We start from the raw sequence: 18,482 nt of genomic DNA, 5'->3' as shown, positions 1-18,482 counted from the left end.
TGCCAGGCCTCCCAGTCCTTCACTATCTCCCAGAGTTTTAGCTCGAACTCATGTCCATTGAGTCAATGATGCCATCCAACCATCTCATCCTCTGTCGTCCCCTTCTCCTCCTGCCTTCAATCCTTCCCAGCACTGGGGCTTTTCCAGTGAATTGGCTCTTCGCATCAGGTGGCCAAATTATTCGAGCTTCAGCTTCAGCATCAGTCCTTCCAATGAATATTCAGTGTTGTAGTATTTGCATATAACCTACAAACATCCTCCCATATACTTTAAATCATCTCTAGATTATTTATAATACTTAGCACAATGCAAATGATATGTAAATAGTTGTAAATACAATGGAAATGCTATGTAAATAGTTGCCAGTGCACAGCAAATTCAAGTTTCGTTTGGAACTTTCTGAAATTGTTTTTCAATTTTTTTTTTGGCGTACTTTTGATTCGTGGTTGGTTGACTCCTTGGACACAGCACCCGCAGATATGGAGGGCTGACAGTACTGCACAAGGATGGAGAGCCAGAGGCTCAGACTCAGGTTTGGCTACTCTTCATGTTCCAGTGGTGCCGCCATAAGTTGCGTCATCAAGTCTCAATTTCTTGAGCACTCAAACAAAAGGGAATGTAGCTAGAGCTCACAGAATCCTTCATAAAATACTTTAAAGGTGTTCTTACAACTTCCAGATGTTAGAACAGTGAGATGTAAAAGAAATCCCTACCCATCACTATAATGGCTTAGATACAGGTTAAGGCACCCAGACTGTTAGCCTCCCTGGTGGATCAGATGGTGAAGCATCTGCCCACAGTGCAGGAGACCCAGGTTCGATCCCCGGGTTGGGAAGATCCCCTGGAGAAGGAAACGGCAACCCATTCCAGGACTCTTGCCTGGATAATCCCATGGACGGAGGAGCATTGTAGGCTACAGTCCATGGGGTCGCAAAGAGTCGGACACGACTGAGCGACTTCACTTCTTCACTTACTGTTAGTGAAGGTCTGTTGATAACAATCTATACTTTTATATAAATCTTTACATTTGGGAGAGATTTGACTACAATACAGAGGTGTGAAACTCATGGTGAGCTTTTCTCTTTTCTTTTTTTTTTAATAGCATGCTACTTTATAGAGAAATCTTCTTCAGGAAGCAGGTTTTCCATTTATATAAAGCATGAAACTCAACATGTATTATAGAGAAAAGAGGGGTATATTGAATGTATATAAATTTATTTGCCTTGGCAATTATTTATTTACAATTGATGATTGATACCAACAATCGAGGTAAAGATATACATGAGGTATAAATATATTATTTAAAGGCAGTATATTTTATTTCCATTGGCAAGATAACAATGCATAAAATACTGTGGCATTTGACAAACAAGCTTGATGCACCTTTCTCCTTTTTTGTGTTGTTTTTAAGATGCACTGTGTTGTAGGCAGCAGGGGTGTACTTCGTATGTGCATGAAAAATAAAAAGGTAATTTGAAGAGAAGGGGAGTCAGAAATCAAATCACGTTGTTTCTAAGTGTCCTCGAGATCTCGGCTTCTCAGGGTGTGGTCTTTGCCCTGAAGCTGGTTCAGAATCCAGAATCTCAGGCCTGCCTGATCCTGCCAGAATCAGAGGCTCATGGTAACAAGATCTCCAGGTGATCCGTGTGCTGCTGAGGCTGGAAAAGCCCTGCTCTCGGTGACAGGACGCTGTTCATCCTTGTGCGCCTGTCACACCTCCTGAAAACACGCGGGCCCATCTCTGGAGTGGGACCAGCATTAAGCTACATTAAAATTCACTAACGATCCTGTCTATGTAATCTGGCATATGTGGTTAAATTTAGGATGTGAATTTGTTTTGCTCACAGAGCATTGCGCAAATGGAAAACTATGAGTTTGCCACCACCTTCTTCGGTAGGCAAGGAAACAAAAAAATTCCTCGATTACAATTCAGACAGTATGATTTTACTTGTACCATCCAGAACTCATTTATAGCATTTTTATTCCTCTCAATAAAAGAATTGCACAATGCTGATAAAAGAAAACATTACAATATAAAAAGAAAACACTCAGTTTTTTTTCCCCTCCAACACCAATTGCTAAATTATGATACCAATCTCTCCCTGAAATCAAACACAATAAATTATCTTCCTCTTTAGAGTTGCTGAATTACAATTAAAAAAACCCAACTTAAAATCCATCAGCGATTGGTTAAGGATAGTCAATTTGCTTAGTCCATACAATAATAAATAAGGTTCGGTCAAATGCATAGCTAGCTTGACTGACTAATGAAGAAACATGGACTTAACAAACCTGTGTATATTTTCTAAAGCTAACTGAAGAACACAGTTTTGGTCTTAATGTTAGTTTAAAACCCTGTCTTTCAGATTGCAGAACTTTAATGAGTAATATCTTAAGAGCATCATACGTAGCAATATTAGAACTCCCTGAAGCTGTAATGGTCCAGGACTCTTGAGTGACCAGCATCTCCCTTTATCTGGTGTCCAGAGTTAAATTCAGTGCAAGACGTTGGTAAGAAAATGTCAATTAACTGTGACCATTAAATAGGCCACTGGTCAAATAGAATGACATTTAAGAACATTATGCAATGTATCTATGAAACCTCAACAAAACACAGAGGCTCCCTTTGGCTGTGAATATGCCAAGGCTATTATATTCAGCTCTAATCAGCAGGGAAATACAGGTTCTGTTTCAGTCACTGGAGCTGACTCCAGTGGTCCACGGGCATCTGGCATTTCAGTGAAACTGTATCTGCCGGCCCCATGGCAACTGGTAATATAGTCTTAAACCTGGTAACGACTACTCACCCACTTCTTGGCTTTAAAGAGGACTTTTTCCGCGCTTTATCCAACGCCCCACTCTCAGGTTTTGAATGATACAAGCTGACAACACGTGAGAACCATTTAATGTGTTTTCCTTTGGTTGGCTAATCTTTGGTAAAATATCAGGGCGGACAACTTGTTTTCACACTTTGGTGTTAGCAGCAGATTCTGCTCAGCTTACAGGGCAGCGGGGACACAGGGCCCAGAGAGGCTTGGAAAGAACCGTGTGCCGAAAGGGCTCACCTGATCAGATGCACTCCTTTTCAAAATACGCAATTATATATAAAATTGACATTTTACATATATACAGTAAAGATAAAGATATACACACATATGTACATACGCTCTACATACATTTATTTACAGTTAATGATAGTGCTTCTTAGAAGCCTTTAAATAGCAAAATTAGGCAACGCACAAGGAATAATCGATTTAATTTTAAGTAACATAGATAAATGTTCTTGATTTTTAAAAATATTATATTAGTAGGGATGTAGCCATCTCCAGGAAGGCTAGGAAAAGTTCTCAGAAATTCTTGCATCTTCGACATTCCGACTTCTCAGTGCTTCTGCTTTTGAGCAGTAACCTTGTCAATCGGTCTCTCTCTCTCCCTTGCTTCCTTGCACTCACACTCTCTCCCACAGTTTGCTTCCGCTTCCTCTTCCCTGAGTTTGATGTCACACTTGGGAAAACTCAGATTTTAGTCTCTGGACCCTCAGCAATGAGGGGCTGAAAAGAGTTTCTAATCCTGGCAACTTCCGCCGCACACAGATGTCCAAAGCCTTTATTGTACCATTCTGGGGAGTGACCTCTGTGGGGACAAAAACGGGCAGGGAAGTGGGAAAGCCTCTTCCACATCACAACAGTCTGTCACGGTCAACATGGCGCGCCCGTGCCCGGCCTGTCAGCTCGCCTGCCTTCCCCGAGGGGCTGCTGCTCCGAGGACCTGCGAACCTCATCCTGTCAATGCGGCCCGTGAAAAGCCTTCCTGGCTAAGGGTTTGGTCTGTCTTTGCAGCATTCACCAGGTGCTTTCAAATGATAGCGTACTCTCAGGGACGAGTCTGACTTAATTCAAGAATTTACAGAGAAAACCCAGTTTATATCCACCCAGACCAAGAACTCAGTTTAGCATCATGAATGCATTGAAAAAGGTTGGATTTAAATTAGTTCCTTCTCATAGGAGGGCAACTGGAGGGAGCAGAAAAGCGTACAGGCTGGAAAGAAACTTAAGAGGACTCGTATTTCCTGAGCATCTGCTATGTGCCAGGCGCCAGTGCTGGCGTTCGCCCCGTGAGAGCAGCACAACACACGTGGGACAAACGGAAAATAAAGACGGGCATGGGCCCTTCTCCTGAAAGGCAGAATTTTAGCACGGCTGGAACGAGAAGTGAGGGGCATGATTCGTAATCATCGAGACAATGTGTTAATGGTCAGGAGGAGGAAAGGACAGAGCAGTAGGGGTCAGATGGGAAAGAGGGCCCTGTGCCTGCCACCTCCAGGAGCCCACACTCACCTCAGGTCCACCCTGCAGATGTGGGTCAGCCGCGATTTGCCCGAGCCACATGGCTCTATCAAGTACTGGGAGTCCATCACCGCAGCGCGCACGCCGCCCATGAGCTGGGCTTCCTCGTGCTCCACGGACAGGGACACTAGGGTGCACATTCCTTTGGGCAAATCGGTCTTCCAGGTCCTGCAGCGAAACAAACCCACACGTGGGAATTACGGCGGAGAGAGAAAGAAAACCCTGAGCACGGCGCTGAGGCTTACGCTGACATTTTCTTGCTCAAATTCCTAGCCCAGTTACTTGGATTCAGCTAATGGTTCTCACAAGTGTGTGTAAAGCTTATACAGTGCGGTTCAAAGCAGGGGTCTCATCCCTCTGACCCAGAGGTCAGAAACGACTTTGCAATTTTTAGAGATTCTTTCCAAATTCCAAACTGAGGCTGCAGAGACTCCTGCACATTCCGGAAGGGCCTGCTGGTCCCACCATTTGGGAATCGGGACTTGCTCATTCAATTCTTTCACCAAACATCTACTGGATGTGCAAGCTATGAGAAGCCACTGAAGACACAAAGGTCCAATCAGGAGGAGAAAGAGACCTCCAGAGAGAACTCTGAAACACGCTGACAAGCACAGTGATAAGGCTGTGCAACGAGAACTGAGATCATGCACACGGGAAGGCTTCCTGGAGGAGGTGATGCTCCACTCAAGTCTGAAAGGATACATGAGCTGACGATGCTCAGTTAGAAGAAAGCTCGACACATGTGGACTGCTAACTGCTTTCAAATCCTTGAGAGGCTCTTGAGTGGGAGAAGAAATAAATACAGTTGATTTGACTCCAGAAAGCAGAGATATGAAGGTGTGTTTCAATCCAGTGCAGAGAAGAGCTGTCTCACAATGTGTACTCTTCAAAAATGGAATGGGCTGTATGAGGAGTAGTGAGCTCATTGTTATTGGAGCTACTTAAGCATAGAAGGGGGAAAGTAAGTGAAGTTGCTCAGTCGTGTCCGACCCTTTGCAACCCTGTGGACTGTAGCCTACCAGGCTTCTCCATCCATGGGATTCTCCAGGCAAGAATACTGGAGTGGGTTACCATTTCCTTCTCCAGGGGATCTTCCCGACCCAGGGATTGAACCCAGGTTTCCCGCATTGGAGGCAGATGCTTTAACCTCTGAGTCACCAGGGAAGATATAGAAGCGGGTACCACTTAGGAAAAGGTTGTAGATGGAAGTCAGGAGCATCTCTGTAGCAACCATTTCTACCACAGGATATGGGTTTGATTATTATAATCTCAGTTATTAAGTCACAAATCCTATCCCCTTGCTTAGTTATCTTATCTATAACTTCATCTTCTTCTACCACACAAGAAACATATTACCAAGAAACTTGGGAATAAGCAAGCCCAACAAATTTCTTAGCAACTTCTCCATGGGTATGAGCATTCTCTTTTCATGCATGATGCTATAATTAAGAACAAAGACGGAAAGTTGTATAGATTTGTGGGGATAAAATGGAAAAAGCCTTCAGTGACTACCACTGGAACCTCCTGAGGAACTAGAGAAAGGGATGAAGTGAGACATGAACGTGGTAATCTTGAAAGGAGACCATCCATGGCACTTTCTACCTCTTGTATCACAACCACAAGGAATTCCTGCTACAAGCAACATGTCTGGTTCATTATTCATCTTCTTGGGTGCCGAGTTTTCCTTCCTCAGCTTCATGGTCCACCCACCCTCTCCTTCAAGTCTTGGATCAAATATCAACACAGTGAGACTCTGCTCTGACCATCTATCTTACGTATCACCCTAAGATAAGTAACCCCTTCATGGATCACAGCCTTGTGAGAGCTGGGCGATAAAGACTGCTGAGCACCAAAGAACTGATGTTTTTGAACTGTGGTGCTGGAGAAGACTGTTAAGAGTCCCTTGGACTATAAGGAGATCAAACCAGTCAATCCTAAAGGAACTCAACCCTGAATATTCATTGGAAAGATTGATGCTGAAACTGAAGCTCCAATACTTTGGCCATCTAATGTGAAGAGCAACTCAACAGAAAAGATCCTGATGCTGAGAAAGATTGAGGGCGGGAGGAGAAGGGGGTGGCAGAGGATGAGATGATTAGATAGCACCACCGACTCAATGGACATGAATCTGAGCAAACTCCGGGAGACAGTGAAGGACAGGAGAGCCTAGTAAGCTGCAATCCATGGGGTCACAGAGTCAGAAACGACTTAGTGACTGAACAACAACAGAAAAGAAATCCTAGTCCCCTTGCTTATTCTTTATTGACTCTTCCTAATAAAATATAAATCTCAAGAGAGCAGGACTGTGGTCTGTTCACAGCAGTATCTTGAGTCTCCAACAGTGCCTGGCACAAGGCCGGGATGGAATGGGACTCTAAAAATGGCAGGCGGGTGGCACTGCAGGAAGAGTGGGAGGAGGGCTGTTCCATGAATGGACTCTGGCCCTCAGCCTCCTCTAAGGGGAGTGGAGAGTGGACCATGGCAGGGCTCTAACCTACCAGTTCCCAGGGCTGCCATCCTGGAACTATTTGACTTCTTGCTTGCAGCACTGAAGGTGTAAAATTTAACTTCCAATGAGCTGAGTAATGTCCCAATAACTGTGTCAAGAAGCCATGCTTACAATTTCCCACATTCTCCACCAGCATCCCATTGTGGCTAAGATAAACATGTATATTTGGGTGAAAAAAAAAAATGACCCTTGAAATTCAAGGTCCTAAGGACCAATTCCAAAGGCAGAAATAGCTCATGTGAAAAGCAATCTTTAGTTTGCCATCAAGACTAGTTTAATAAAGAAACTATTTTAAATATGCATTTGGGAATTTCACCAGTGATTTTTTTTAATACTGCTAATATATGAGAAGAGATGGTATTCACCATCAGTTATCAGTAAAAAAAATTTTTTTACTTAATTATATTTTATTTGGGTTTGTCAGTATCCTCCATCCCCATTCTTTCCGATTCAGTACAGACTCACCAGCCAACATACACAGCTCCACTGTCCCACTGCCTACTGTTAGTCAAGCATCCCATTCTAAATCCAGAGAACAGGGGTCTGGAACTCAACTCACAAATCTATTAGAAGCAATATTTCAGCAGACGAGATCAGAGTCTCAAGCCTTCTCAGGCCCTGAAATCTTTCTGGACATTCGAGTGTCTCAGCATAGTTGGATCTTCAGGGCTGGGCCAAGGTTTCCATGCATGGGGATGACTTATAAACACGTATGGGCTTCCCTGGTGGCTCAGAGGATAAAGAATTTGCCTGCAATCCAGGAGACCTGGATTAGATCTCTAGGTCTGGAAGATCCCTGGGAGGAGACCAAGGCAACTCACTCCAGTATTCTTGCCTGGAGAATTCCATAGACAGAGGAGCCCGGCAGGCTACAGTCCATGGGGTCGCAAAGAATTGCACACGACTGAGCATAGTCTGAACGTGTGAAGTTATACAGATGAATTCTGAAGTTACACACACTCTGGATGGAGAGCCACACCACTGAAGACTTGCCTTTTCCAGGCGGAGAAAAACAAAATCAAGAGAAAAGCCAGTGAGATTCAATTTGCATAATTTGGCAGAAAGTTCAGCTGGACAAACAGCAGCTCTTCTTGGGACTCTGTTCTAAGGAAATGAACGATATTTATGGCCTAATAAACCGTATGCTCCATAATGAAAGGGGCCATAAGAGAGCATGGCAGAACTGTGAATTGGGTGAAAGAAGCAGGATGTCGGGCATGAATACTGCAGTCAGTTTTCACTGAGGGAAGTGAACTGAGGGCCGGAGCCAGTGTTCCCGGTGGAGGCTGAACTTAGGTGGGAGAATGCAGTGACATGCTTCCATCTGCAGCTCTCACCCTGCTTTTGGAGCAGAGGGTCAGGCTTACCTGAGAACCACGAAGTCCCTGGAGGGGTGGGGTGCCATGCTGTTCAGCACGTACTGATAGACTTCAGTCTGTTTGTCCAACGTTTCCACAACCTTCCACTGCACGAAGTCCTCGTCCCACAGGTGGCGCTCCCTCAACACGCGGTTCAGAACCACCGAGGGGGGCGCCTCCACCTCAGCGGAAGCCTTCCACAGCCTCAGCGGGGGCCCGTCTCCCACCTGGGGAAAGACACCCGCAGCGGCTGAGAGGTCCCTGGCTCTTCAGAACCTACCAGGCTTCACTGGGTGTTCAAGAAGCCTCATCGATTATGGAACTTGACAGTGATTCTGTACACCTCAGGTTTAAAATGTTCACCCTTAAGCTTAAGAAGAGTGGCAGTAAAAACGATAACCAGCAGCACACAGTGCTCCCTGTGTGCTAAGCATTGTTCTTAGTTTTTTATTTTCCATTTTTTAAAAATTAATTTTTATTGCAGTATAGTTGCTTTCCAGTGTTGCCTTAGTGTTTGCAAAGTGAATCAGCTATACGTATACACATATCTCCTCTTTCTGGGCTTCCTTCCTATTTAGGTTGCCACAGAGCACTGACTTCCCGGTGCTACAGGGTAGGTTCTGATTAGTTATCTATTTTATACATAGTATCCACAGTGTATGTATGTTCTCTGGTAGTGGTCCTGTTATTATGTCCGTTATGCAAATGAGAGCATGGAGGCACAGACAGGAGTGTGACTCGCCCAACGTCACACAGCTCAGGGGCAGAGCCCGGCCTGGGTCCAGAAGGGTGGCTCCACAGTCTGCTACCTGGTTACACAGTCAGACTCTGGTGCAGAGCTTTGACCAGTTCCTATGTGTGACAAGCCCTGGAGACAGAGGGGCCACCTTCGAAGCAAAACAAATTCCACGTTGTTAGATGTGGCTCTTTGGGAGTAAATTATTTTTCCAAGACCCAAGATTACCTTTTTGAAAGCAAGCTCTGTGCTGTCTGTGCTTGGACATGTGACCCATCCTTTGAACTTCTCCTTGGCTTCCTTCTGGAGGCCCTGGACAAGATGTTCCAGGTACGTGTGGAAAGTGGCCCCGCTGTCCTCCAGCTGGGCCCCCAGCTCTTCCAGAGTTGGCGGATGGATCTCAGCCTCCACATACGAGTTATGAGACTGGGCCACCATCTCAAGCGGGACCTGAACCAACGGGCACACAGAAGAGCAACACAGAAATGTTGAGACTGATAGAGAAAGTGAAGTAGCGTCACCGAAAACCACTGTATTGGTGACAGGCCGGGTGCCGCAGGGCAAGAGGTGTTTGTCTGAGATCAGTGACAGCAGTTGGGAGAAAGGGCTTCTGAAAGTCAGGAAACCCAGATCTGTTTGAGGCTACATTTATTATTCAGAACATCGCCACGACTTCCCATTCATCCTTTCCATTTTTCTTTGATTTTACTTGTCATATATTTTTATTCAGTTTGGCAAAACTTGGACTAGGGAAATTTAAAAAGTGCACAGACTTAAGGGGAACATCAAACATGACTCAGAAAACAGCTTTACCTTTTTAGCACACTTTTTCCTTTTGCAAATGCCAGTTTTGCCACAAAAAGGATGCCAGAAGTCTAGTTCACTTACTCCTTTAGCATGTCTGTGGCTGTATTCATAAGCTGTCACTGATTCAGAGTTAACCGCAATTGTTCAGTATCCCCCCTCCACACACACACATACATTGAATCTAATCAAGTCCTGAGGTCACATTAAATATACTGTAGTTGGCTGGCCCAGAACCTGGCACGGAAACTTGATGCAGCCGTTTTTATAAACATCATCATCATGGTAAACCCAAGTGTCTTTAACTGTCAAAGCCTCAACTTCGGGGTTGCCTCCTCATATTTCTGGGAGGCACTATTCAGTGTACCATTGTCAAAAAAAAAAAACAACTCAGAAATAAGCCATAAATGCAGTAACCATTCCAACTGTCTTATCGAGTTCCAAGAGCGATAAGGAAGGAAGACGGTTGGAGCCTTTCACTCACCTCAAAAAGTCTGTCACATTCCATGATCATGTGGGCCAGCCCCTGAGCCGCGGCCAGATTCTCACTGAGGTCCTTTTGATCTGGCTTCCCAGCGGCATATTTTTTCTGGATGACTCTGTAATTGAAGGGGACAACGCTCAGCGGATCCCAAACCCCAGAGCATTTCACAGGACCCAGTTCACCCCTCTGCTATCTCTTCATGCCTGGATGCCACCCAGATCCCAAACTTTCTCATTTCCAAATAAAAACAGTGACCACACATCTTAGATATCCCGAGGCAGGTTACGAGTCTGACAAATGGAAAACCTTGGAAAAACACAAGGGCAGGAATAACTGTTGGGGGAGAAATTAATTCATTTTTCCCCAAGTTTGAAATTACTTCACCGCAGGCTGCCATGCTTGGGCCTGAAATCCAGTCTTTTCAAATTGAAGATTTTGTAAAACACATACAAAACAGAATTCCAGGTTTTCTGAATCACAGAGAATACTCTTCAATGTTACCTTGGTAATTCTCTGACTCTGAGCCGCAACTCCAAACATTTTCTGATTATAAACGAAGTGCTAACAGATCCCCAGGTTGAAGTGCAACGCATGTATTTTTTTTTTTTTTTTTTTTAGTAGCCCTGGGGAATACCTGATTTGGGATTAGCATTCCCGTCGAGAAAAACCCACCTGGGGGAGCTTTCTTTCTTCAGTAAATTCAGGTGGAAGAGGGAGGGGGCCAGACACACGGCCAGGTTCATGGGCGTCATCTGATTCTCTTCCACTGCGTGGACCACGTCGTTGAGGAAGCACAGCAGCGTCTGCAGCACCTCCCGGCTCTCGTCGGCCAGCAGCAGGACGGCCGCCTGCACTGCCTGCAGCCGCTGCTCCTTGGGGACATCTGTGAAAAAGTGGGTGCCGGGCTGTCAGAGGGCCAGCTGCAGAAGGAGCCGGCAGGGTAGGGGGAGAGTGCGCTACCTTCCTGCGAACATGCTTGGGGTCCTTGGGGTCCTCGTCGTCATCAACAGTGACCGTGAGGACAGCTAGGAGCACAGAGAAATCATCGCTTTGGACCCGGTGTCAGAACCCCCAGTCTCACTCCAGAACTCACGGTCTTAACGACGAGGCTGGACTCCCAAAGAGCACGCTGTGCTGGCTTTCGATACTCACCTGTCTGCTGCCTCTTGCCCATCGCCCCCCTTCCCTAGCTTGTGAAGTATCTCTCAGGATGCCCAGGGCTTGTGGGAAGGGGAACCAGGTCCCCCCTCCTCTCAAGCCTTTCTCCTTCTGGGTGGTCCCCGTGGTGATGAAGGTGGTGGTGGGGCAGGGGGTGGGGCGGGGAGCCCTGGTCATGCAGGCTTGAAAGAGAATTGGCCTGAACAGTAAGAGGTAACTAAGAGGGAAAAATCCTAGAAAAATGGGTGCTCCGTGCTGCATTTTGCTGCCCCCTGGCTGTGTCTATCAGTGATCTTTTAGGACTGTTGCTGCTGCTGCTAAGTCGCTTCAGTTGTGTCTGACTCTGTGTGACTCCATAGATGGCAGGCAGCCCACCAGGCTCCCCCGGCCCTGGGATTCTCCAGGCAAGAACACTAGAGTGGGTTGCCATTTCCTTCTCCAATGCATGAAAGTGAAAAGGGAAAGTGAAGTCGCTCAGTCGTGTCTGACTCTTAGTGACCCCATGGACTACAGCCTACCAGGCTCCTCCGTCCATGGGATTTTCCAGGCAAGAGTACTGGAGTGGGGTGCCATTGCCTTTTCCGCTTTTAGGACTGACTCACTGCCTTATTCCCCTCACTGTGAAAGACACCATCAGGAGCTCACTTGAGTTAAGAAGTGTGAAGTGATAATAGCTTAGTCATGTCCTACTCTTCCTGACCCCACGGACTGCAGCCCACCAGGCTCCTCTGTCCTTGGATTTCCCAGGCAAGAATACTGGGAATGGGTTGCCATATCCTCCTCCAAGGGATCTTCCCCACCCAGGGATCAAATCCGTGTCTCCTGCATTAGTAGGCAGATTCTTTACCGTCTGAGCCATCTGGGAGAAGTGGCCTCTTCCCCACAGACATTGGAAAACTCTTGACACCAGAGTCTATCCTGGAACGTTGTTATTTCTAGTCTGGCTACTAGAAGTCACCGCAGGTAACTCAGAGCCTCAATCAATGTGCTGGCTACCTGACCCTCCATTCTTGTCCTGTCCGGTAGCTCCTGTTCACCACTTCTGGATTCATGGGTCAAATAAGCAGTTCTGATGGACACTGGCCCTGCAGCACAAGCTTGGCTGCCTGGGATATATTTGCTCTCTCTTTCTTCTCTAAGAAAGGCCATCTTCTGTTCAGGTTTGGGCTGTATTGTGCTCAGGGAGGTTGGGCCCTTCCCTCTGACCCACACTGGCCCAAACCAAAAATGGTAACCCCGTTCTTCTCTCCAGTGATTGATCTAGGGGAGAAAAATGTATACTTTCTGGCCTGTGGGACCAAGATAAATGTTAGGTAGGCGCTCCTGTAAATTTATCTCCCTGATAGAAAGAGACACATGCCTGAGGAGACCCCTTCTGCTGACCTCCTGCCTTTGGATGTGATTTTGGGAAGACATGATAATGTGAAGTTGTGGCCGTCCTATTGTGACCGTAAGGGGATAACCAAGAGAGGCGTACTTCAGCCATGGTGTCCCTGAATTAACCAACTCTGGAATTACTCAACTCCAGATTTTCTGTCTTGTGCGATTACATGATGTCTTTGTTGTTTAAACAACTGTTTGTTGGATCCTGTGTTTATAGCTGAGAGCATTGTAACTGGTCATCTCTCTCAACAACGCCCAGAGGTTCTCCAGTGATTAATGAACCAAATATAAGCCCTTTGCTCTAATGTTCAGTGCCCTTCCTGGGTACAGGCCTCAGTCTAACTTTTGGAGTCATTTGATGCTTCACTGGACAGTTACCCTTCTGCAAGCCAGACGGAAATCCTATAATCGCCTGACACATGTGCTGTTCGCTTCACTCAGCACGTGCTCCTTGTGTATCTCAACCTTGAGTTGTCACCTCTCCATCAAGTCCTTATTCCTCTTCTCAACCCCATTGGGTGCTTTTTGTAACTTATCATGGAATGTCTCCAGTTTTGCTGTATTACAGTTATCTATGTATGTCTTGTCTCCCTAAGTTGTAAGATGCCTAAGAGCAGAGTTAAGTCTTACTCATCCATGTTCTCTGCAGTGCTCAGCACAGTGCCCTGAACATAAGCTGAACTCAGTAAATGATGTCTGCTCAGCTAAAATAAACCCTGCTTTGATCTTTTTTTTTTTTTTTTTTTTTGCTTGTGCGTCTCACAAAGAGCTGAAAGCATTTATCTCTTGGAAATAATCTGGCTTTAACCTTAGACTGATGTCAACCATAACCCAAGAACCGATTTCATGTAAAGGCTCATATATGCTACTTCCAAACCATAAGGGAGGTTTTACTGAAAAAACACAGCTCAACCTCTTATGGCAGAAACATGAATTCCCTGTATTTAGGCTCCAGCAACCTGTATCACTAACTTAACCTACTCATTTTGACAAGATAATATTTATTTAGTGGGTCACTACTTTATCCTGTTTTGACAAGTGGTACTTGTTATAATCCTTTTTGATTGCAAACTCCTAAAATACATTTAGTACAGAATTCTCAATAAGCAGGAATCCTCTTCGAGTTGGATCAATTTCACGTCAAGGTCCATTTCATGCATATGTTGCTAAAAACTCGAAAGTCCACAGGCTGAGTGTTTTTTTCCTGAGGAATTGAGACTTGGACCATTAAATACTTATCGCTGACCCTTGAACAACATGGTTTGACCTGCACAGGTTCACTTAACAGGCAAGTGCTTTTTCCTGATAAATACATAGTCAGCTCTTCCTATACTTGGGTCTTGAATTTGCAGATTCAATGAACTGTGAATCCTGTACTGTGTTTATGACCTAAAGTTGTCTGAATCCTCAGATGCCCAATGGAGGATACGGAAAACTGACGGTGGGACCTGACTGTCCTTGGGGAGTCCTGAAAGGAAGCCCATGCGGATGCTGTGTAAACATAACAGTGCTGCTGGGAAAAAGCCACGTGTTCATTTCTGCCCTTAGCAACTACCTTTAGCAGGGTGTGCCTTTAAATCAATAATTGCTATTTTTAATTATTAATTATAGGGGCTTCACTGAGCATTATCAACTTCACATCACTTAAAAAGTTCTAAGTGAAAATATAAATTAGTTGAATTAAGCTTAAGCCTTGCTTTGCTTACTTATCACCAGTTAAAATGCATGGTATTAAAATACAATTTTCCCTTGATTTCTAGTCATTTTAACACATCTGGATTTCATATATACCAAGGAAATGCTTTCTTTTTAAAAACACCTGTATGTAAAATAAATTCTATTGTGTCCCTTTTCATTTTAAGTTTATTAAAATTACATTGAAAGTTAGTTTTTTTTTTTTTTTAAATATATCTTACACAAACCCCTATTGAGAGAAGGAAGGTTTTTATGTCAAAAAGTATTTTCAAATGCATAAAATACAGCCTGGAGATTTTCATATCAAAGTGTGAACAAAGTTTACTCCTGTAACTTTTATATACTTCATGCATTGCGTGTAGGGTTTCCCTGGTGGCTCAGTGGTAAAGAGTCTGCCTGCAATGCAGGGGCCACAGGATGTGTGGGTTCGATCCCTGGGTGGGGGATCCCCTAGAGAAGGGCATGGCAACCAACTCCAGTATTTTTGCCTGGAGAATCCCATGGACAGAGGTGCCTGGTGGGCTACAATCCAAAGGGCTGCAAAGAGTCAGCTACAACTGAGGCAACTTAGCACGCATGCATGTATTACCTGTACAATTAAAATTCAATCTGTGTGCTTTTTTTTTTAGGTGAATGGATGCGCTTTAGAACAGTTTGGGCACTGTACCACTTACACTGGTAGATGTGGAGGAAGGTCTCACTGAGCTTGTTGGTGAAAAGAGGCTCGGGAAGGTCCCGGAAGAACTGCTTCACCATGTCCGCCACGTCGTAAGCGGACTGGTCCTCATAGCTGACGTTCTCAGGGAAGTTCTCATTCATTTGACGTAAGGCATGGATTCGAGATTTCACACCTGATTTTCGAAAAAGACCCACCTGAAACAAGCCACAGGGATGTGTCAGTGAGGCTGCCTTTGGCCCCAGATATTTTCTTCCTACGGCAAGCACCTGGGGGGTGATGGGAAGGCAGTGGGACCAGGACTTGGTAAGCTGGAATTGTGGCCAAACTAGTCAATTGTAAATTACTAATTTAGCTACTCTGGGCAGTAGCAGAACATTGACTTCCTCTCCCACAAAATGAAAATAATAATAGTACCCCATCTTACAGGGCTTCGGAGAAAATAGATGTGATTGTGCTTTGTAACCTGTCAAGTCTTAAAACACCACCGATGTTATTATTGTTTTATTGTATTGTATTTAGTTAACAAGTAGTGATTAAATACCCATTATGTATCAGGCATACTTATAACTTCTTGGAGTCATCAGTGAGCAGACCAGACAAAATTCCCTGTCCTCTGGTTGTGTGCACTTTAGTAGGGGTTTTGAAAAAGTTCCGTCAATGGAAGGTTTGATAGATACCAGATAAGCAACCATATCCAATGCCCCTTTGAGGGAAAGGTTTATTGGGAATGTGTTCATGAAACAAAATAATATCATAAGCATGTATTTTGATTGAAAAGTCTTACTTCTATGCTTTTCCTTCTCCAGAATCCTTGTGACATAGGTTTCTCGTATGATGCACCTACTACTCTAGCTGGTGAGTTGTTAGGTATGTAAGTTATGGCTCTGGTGAGAATGATTCCTGAGTGGCTTTTCTTCAGACTTCAAGACATTGTCTTATGCCTTTTTTATTTTTAAGCACTTACACTCCTCTGCTTGACAAATAAATGGAGCAGTAGGGCACCATGGGGATGATGCCCCAACAGGGATGAGCAAGGGGGAGCAGAGCCCTGTGGGGATGCAGGGTCCTGCAGTGGTTTCCAGGTTATGCTGTAGGCTCCCCTCGAGTGGATCTGCCGCCACCCCAAAAGAACTGAGCTTCTCTGGGAGCCCAGGCTTACAGTGCATTAGTATGTCTGTTATTTTTAAATGCCTGCAGGGCACTGAGTTTCTCAAAACCAGTTCTTCAACCCTCCATCTGCACTCTTCTCACTCCCCAAGGGCTCCCTACTTGGCCCGCTTCCACGCTCCCAGCGGTCAGAGAGGTGGGCAGTGGCCGGACCGGGAGTCAATGCTGGCTGCTCTTCTCCTGCTCTGGAGAGTCACGCCTCCCTGGCTGCTCCGTGTGCCAGGCCGGCCTCGACCCAAGCTCCGGCGTCTGAGGAGAGCTCTCTCAGTTGCTGCTATAAATGGAGAGCAGCCCTCACTCTTTCGAACTGCAGTAACAGCAAGGGAAGAATTCCAAGCAGTTGGGGAATACTCAGGGTTTTGTATACGTCAGAGGCACGGAACACAGGGGAAATTATACACCACTACTTTTTGTGGCAATAAAGACAGAATCCTTAGTAATCCTTCTCTGCATTCTGAGGCTTACCACCCCAATTCCACAGAATTGGATATTCAGGCGGAGTGTCATTTAAAACATTAATCACTTTCTTTTTGATTCTTAAGGTTTGGAATGCCTAGAAAATGCACAAACGTTGCCAAGAAGAATCTAAAGAACATTTCTCTTCCTCTGGCGACTACTCCAAATTTCATCAAAAGGCAGGAGAAGAAAGCATGTACTGTCAAAAGAAAAGTTCAAGGTGTCAGATAAGTGATTATCGGGAGTGAGACCCGGCCTCAGTGTGTTTACATCTCTAATTCTGGAAGGAGGCCCAGGACCGGGCCTCAGGGCCGTGATACACGGGAGTTCTCAGAAGCCAAGTGCCCCGGAGGTGAATTCCTTAGTGTGATTCACAAACAGGGCTCCTCCTGTGAGTTGGGAGTATTCCATCCAAGAATTCCTGTTATTATTGTTTTTGACGGTGGAGAAATACTGATCGTGTTCTATAAAAAGAATAATGCTGACAACTGTGTGTGTGTGTGTGTGTGTGTGTGAGTGAGTGAGTGTGTGTGTGTGTGTGTGTGTGTGTGTGTGTGTGTGTGTGTGTACGTGGCGGGACCAGGTTCCTCATTGTCCTCTGTGCCTCGCCGGCGTGGATTCTGGTGCACGTGAGGTGCAGGTACACACACATCCCAGGGATGCTTTCTTTGTACTGTTCTGTCTCCAAGTTTCTTTCTAGTTTCAGCAGATACTGTTATTTCAACGATTTGAGACGTGTCTGGAGCTCTCCAGCCGCCGGGTCTGTGCTGCTTGTTCCGACTTCAGATCTCACAGGATGTCCAGAGGGTTGTCAGGTATTTATTTGTTCAGCCTCAAATTCTGACAGTAACCTTCCCATCCCACCCTTATCTTCCAGGGGACATGGGAAATATCTGTGGGTTCTGTGGATTTGGGGCGCTTCTGTTGGAAGTGCCAAAGGAATTTTTTTTTCTAAGTCTAATAAAAGTAAAGGTGGTCTGAAATCAGATTCCAGATGGAGTACTGAGGATGGCAGAAGAGGCAGATGGGAAGGGCCCCTGTCGTAAAAAATGGCACTGAGCTGATGGAACAAGTGCCCTCCTACCTGCCTTGTTGTTATGTGACCATGGGAATTTTCTATTGTTTAAGCCATTTGGGGGCAGGGCTACAGGTCCCTGCAATGGAAAACTTCCTGGTGAGGTAAGTAGAAGCTTTTTCTGGGACCAGAGGGAAGAGCTTTTCTTATCCATCATCGTAGAGCAGCCAGGGCTAGGGGTTCCCAGGATTGCCAACCATCACTTCCTCTTCAAAAAGCTTTCACAGCTGCGATAAAATGCACATTTCTGACTAATTTCTTTTTGTAAGTAAAAAGTGGAGGACCAAATAAACCACTGAAAATGCGTTTCTTCTAGGGACACCATGGTCATTGTGGCCGATGGGAGGCGACCCCAGGCCCTTCAGCTTCATTATGAAGAAGACCCAAGAAGTGTGAAATGTCTTTCATTCGCTTCTGTGTCTGTCGCTGGCGGCCCGGTGACCTGGGTAGTCACATGTGGACGCACCTTTAGTTTAATGCTCTGTGGTTGCCATTTTGAAATTCTTCGTAATCTCTATGCACTTTTCATTTTGCACAAGACTCCACAAATTACACAGCAGGGCCTGCTCTCAGGTACCAGAAAGTATGGCTCCAACATCCTCTCTTAATAGGGAAGAGTAGTGGTCAGCAAT

The 18,482-nt window shown here is 45.3% G+C and overlaps 1 protein-coding gene across 12 annotated transcripts in view; it reads right to left on the bottom strand.

The window, feature by feature from the left end:
* Window positions 1-1,295: 1,295 nt before the first annotated feature.
* STARD13 (StAR related lipid transfer domain containing 13) overlaps window positions 1,296-18,482 on the bottom strand; it is a 493,326-nt gene continuing 476,139 nt past the window's right edge. For 11 of the 12 annotated variants that reach the window (XM_024999929.2, XM_024999933.2, XM_059892086.1 and 8 more), the window contains 7 exons: window positions 15,148-15,346; window positions 10,910-11,120; window positions 10,238-10,352; window positions 9,178-9,399; window positions 8,223-8,440; window positions 4,338-4,514; window positions 1,296-3,633 (listed from right to left, as the gene is read on the bottom strand). In XM_024999929.2, the coding sequence (XP_024855697.1) occupies window positions 3,516-3,633; window positions 4,338-4,514; window positions 8,223-8,440; window positions 9,178-9,399; window positions 10,238-10,352; window positions 10,910-11,120; window positions 15,148-15,346 (1,260 nt within the window). In that variant the 3' untranslated portion in view covers window positions 1,296-3,515. The remainder of the gene's footprint in view (window positions 3,634-4,337; window positions 4,515-8,222; window positions 8,441-9,177; window positions 9,400-10,237; window positions 10,353-10,909; window positions 11,121-15,147; window positions 15,347-18,482) is intronic. The other variant, NM_001192070.3, reaches the window with a different exon arrangement.

The sequence above is a fragment of the Bos taurus genome, chromosome 12 (genome assembly GCF_002263795.3).
Source record: "Bos taurus isolate L1 Dominette 01449 registration number 42190680 breed Hereford chromosome 12, ARS-UCD2.0, whole genome shotgun sequence".
NCBI lineage: Eukaryota > Metazoa > Chordata > Mammalia > Artiodactyla > Bovidae > Bos > Bos taurus.
This window is presented reverse-complemented; position numbering and strand designations above follow the sequence as displayed.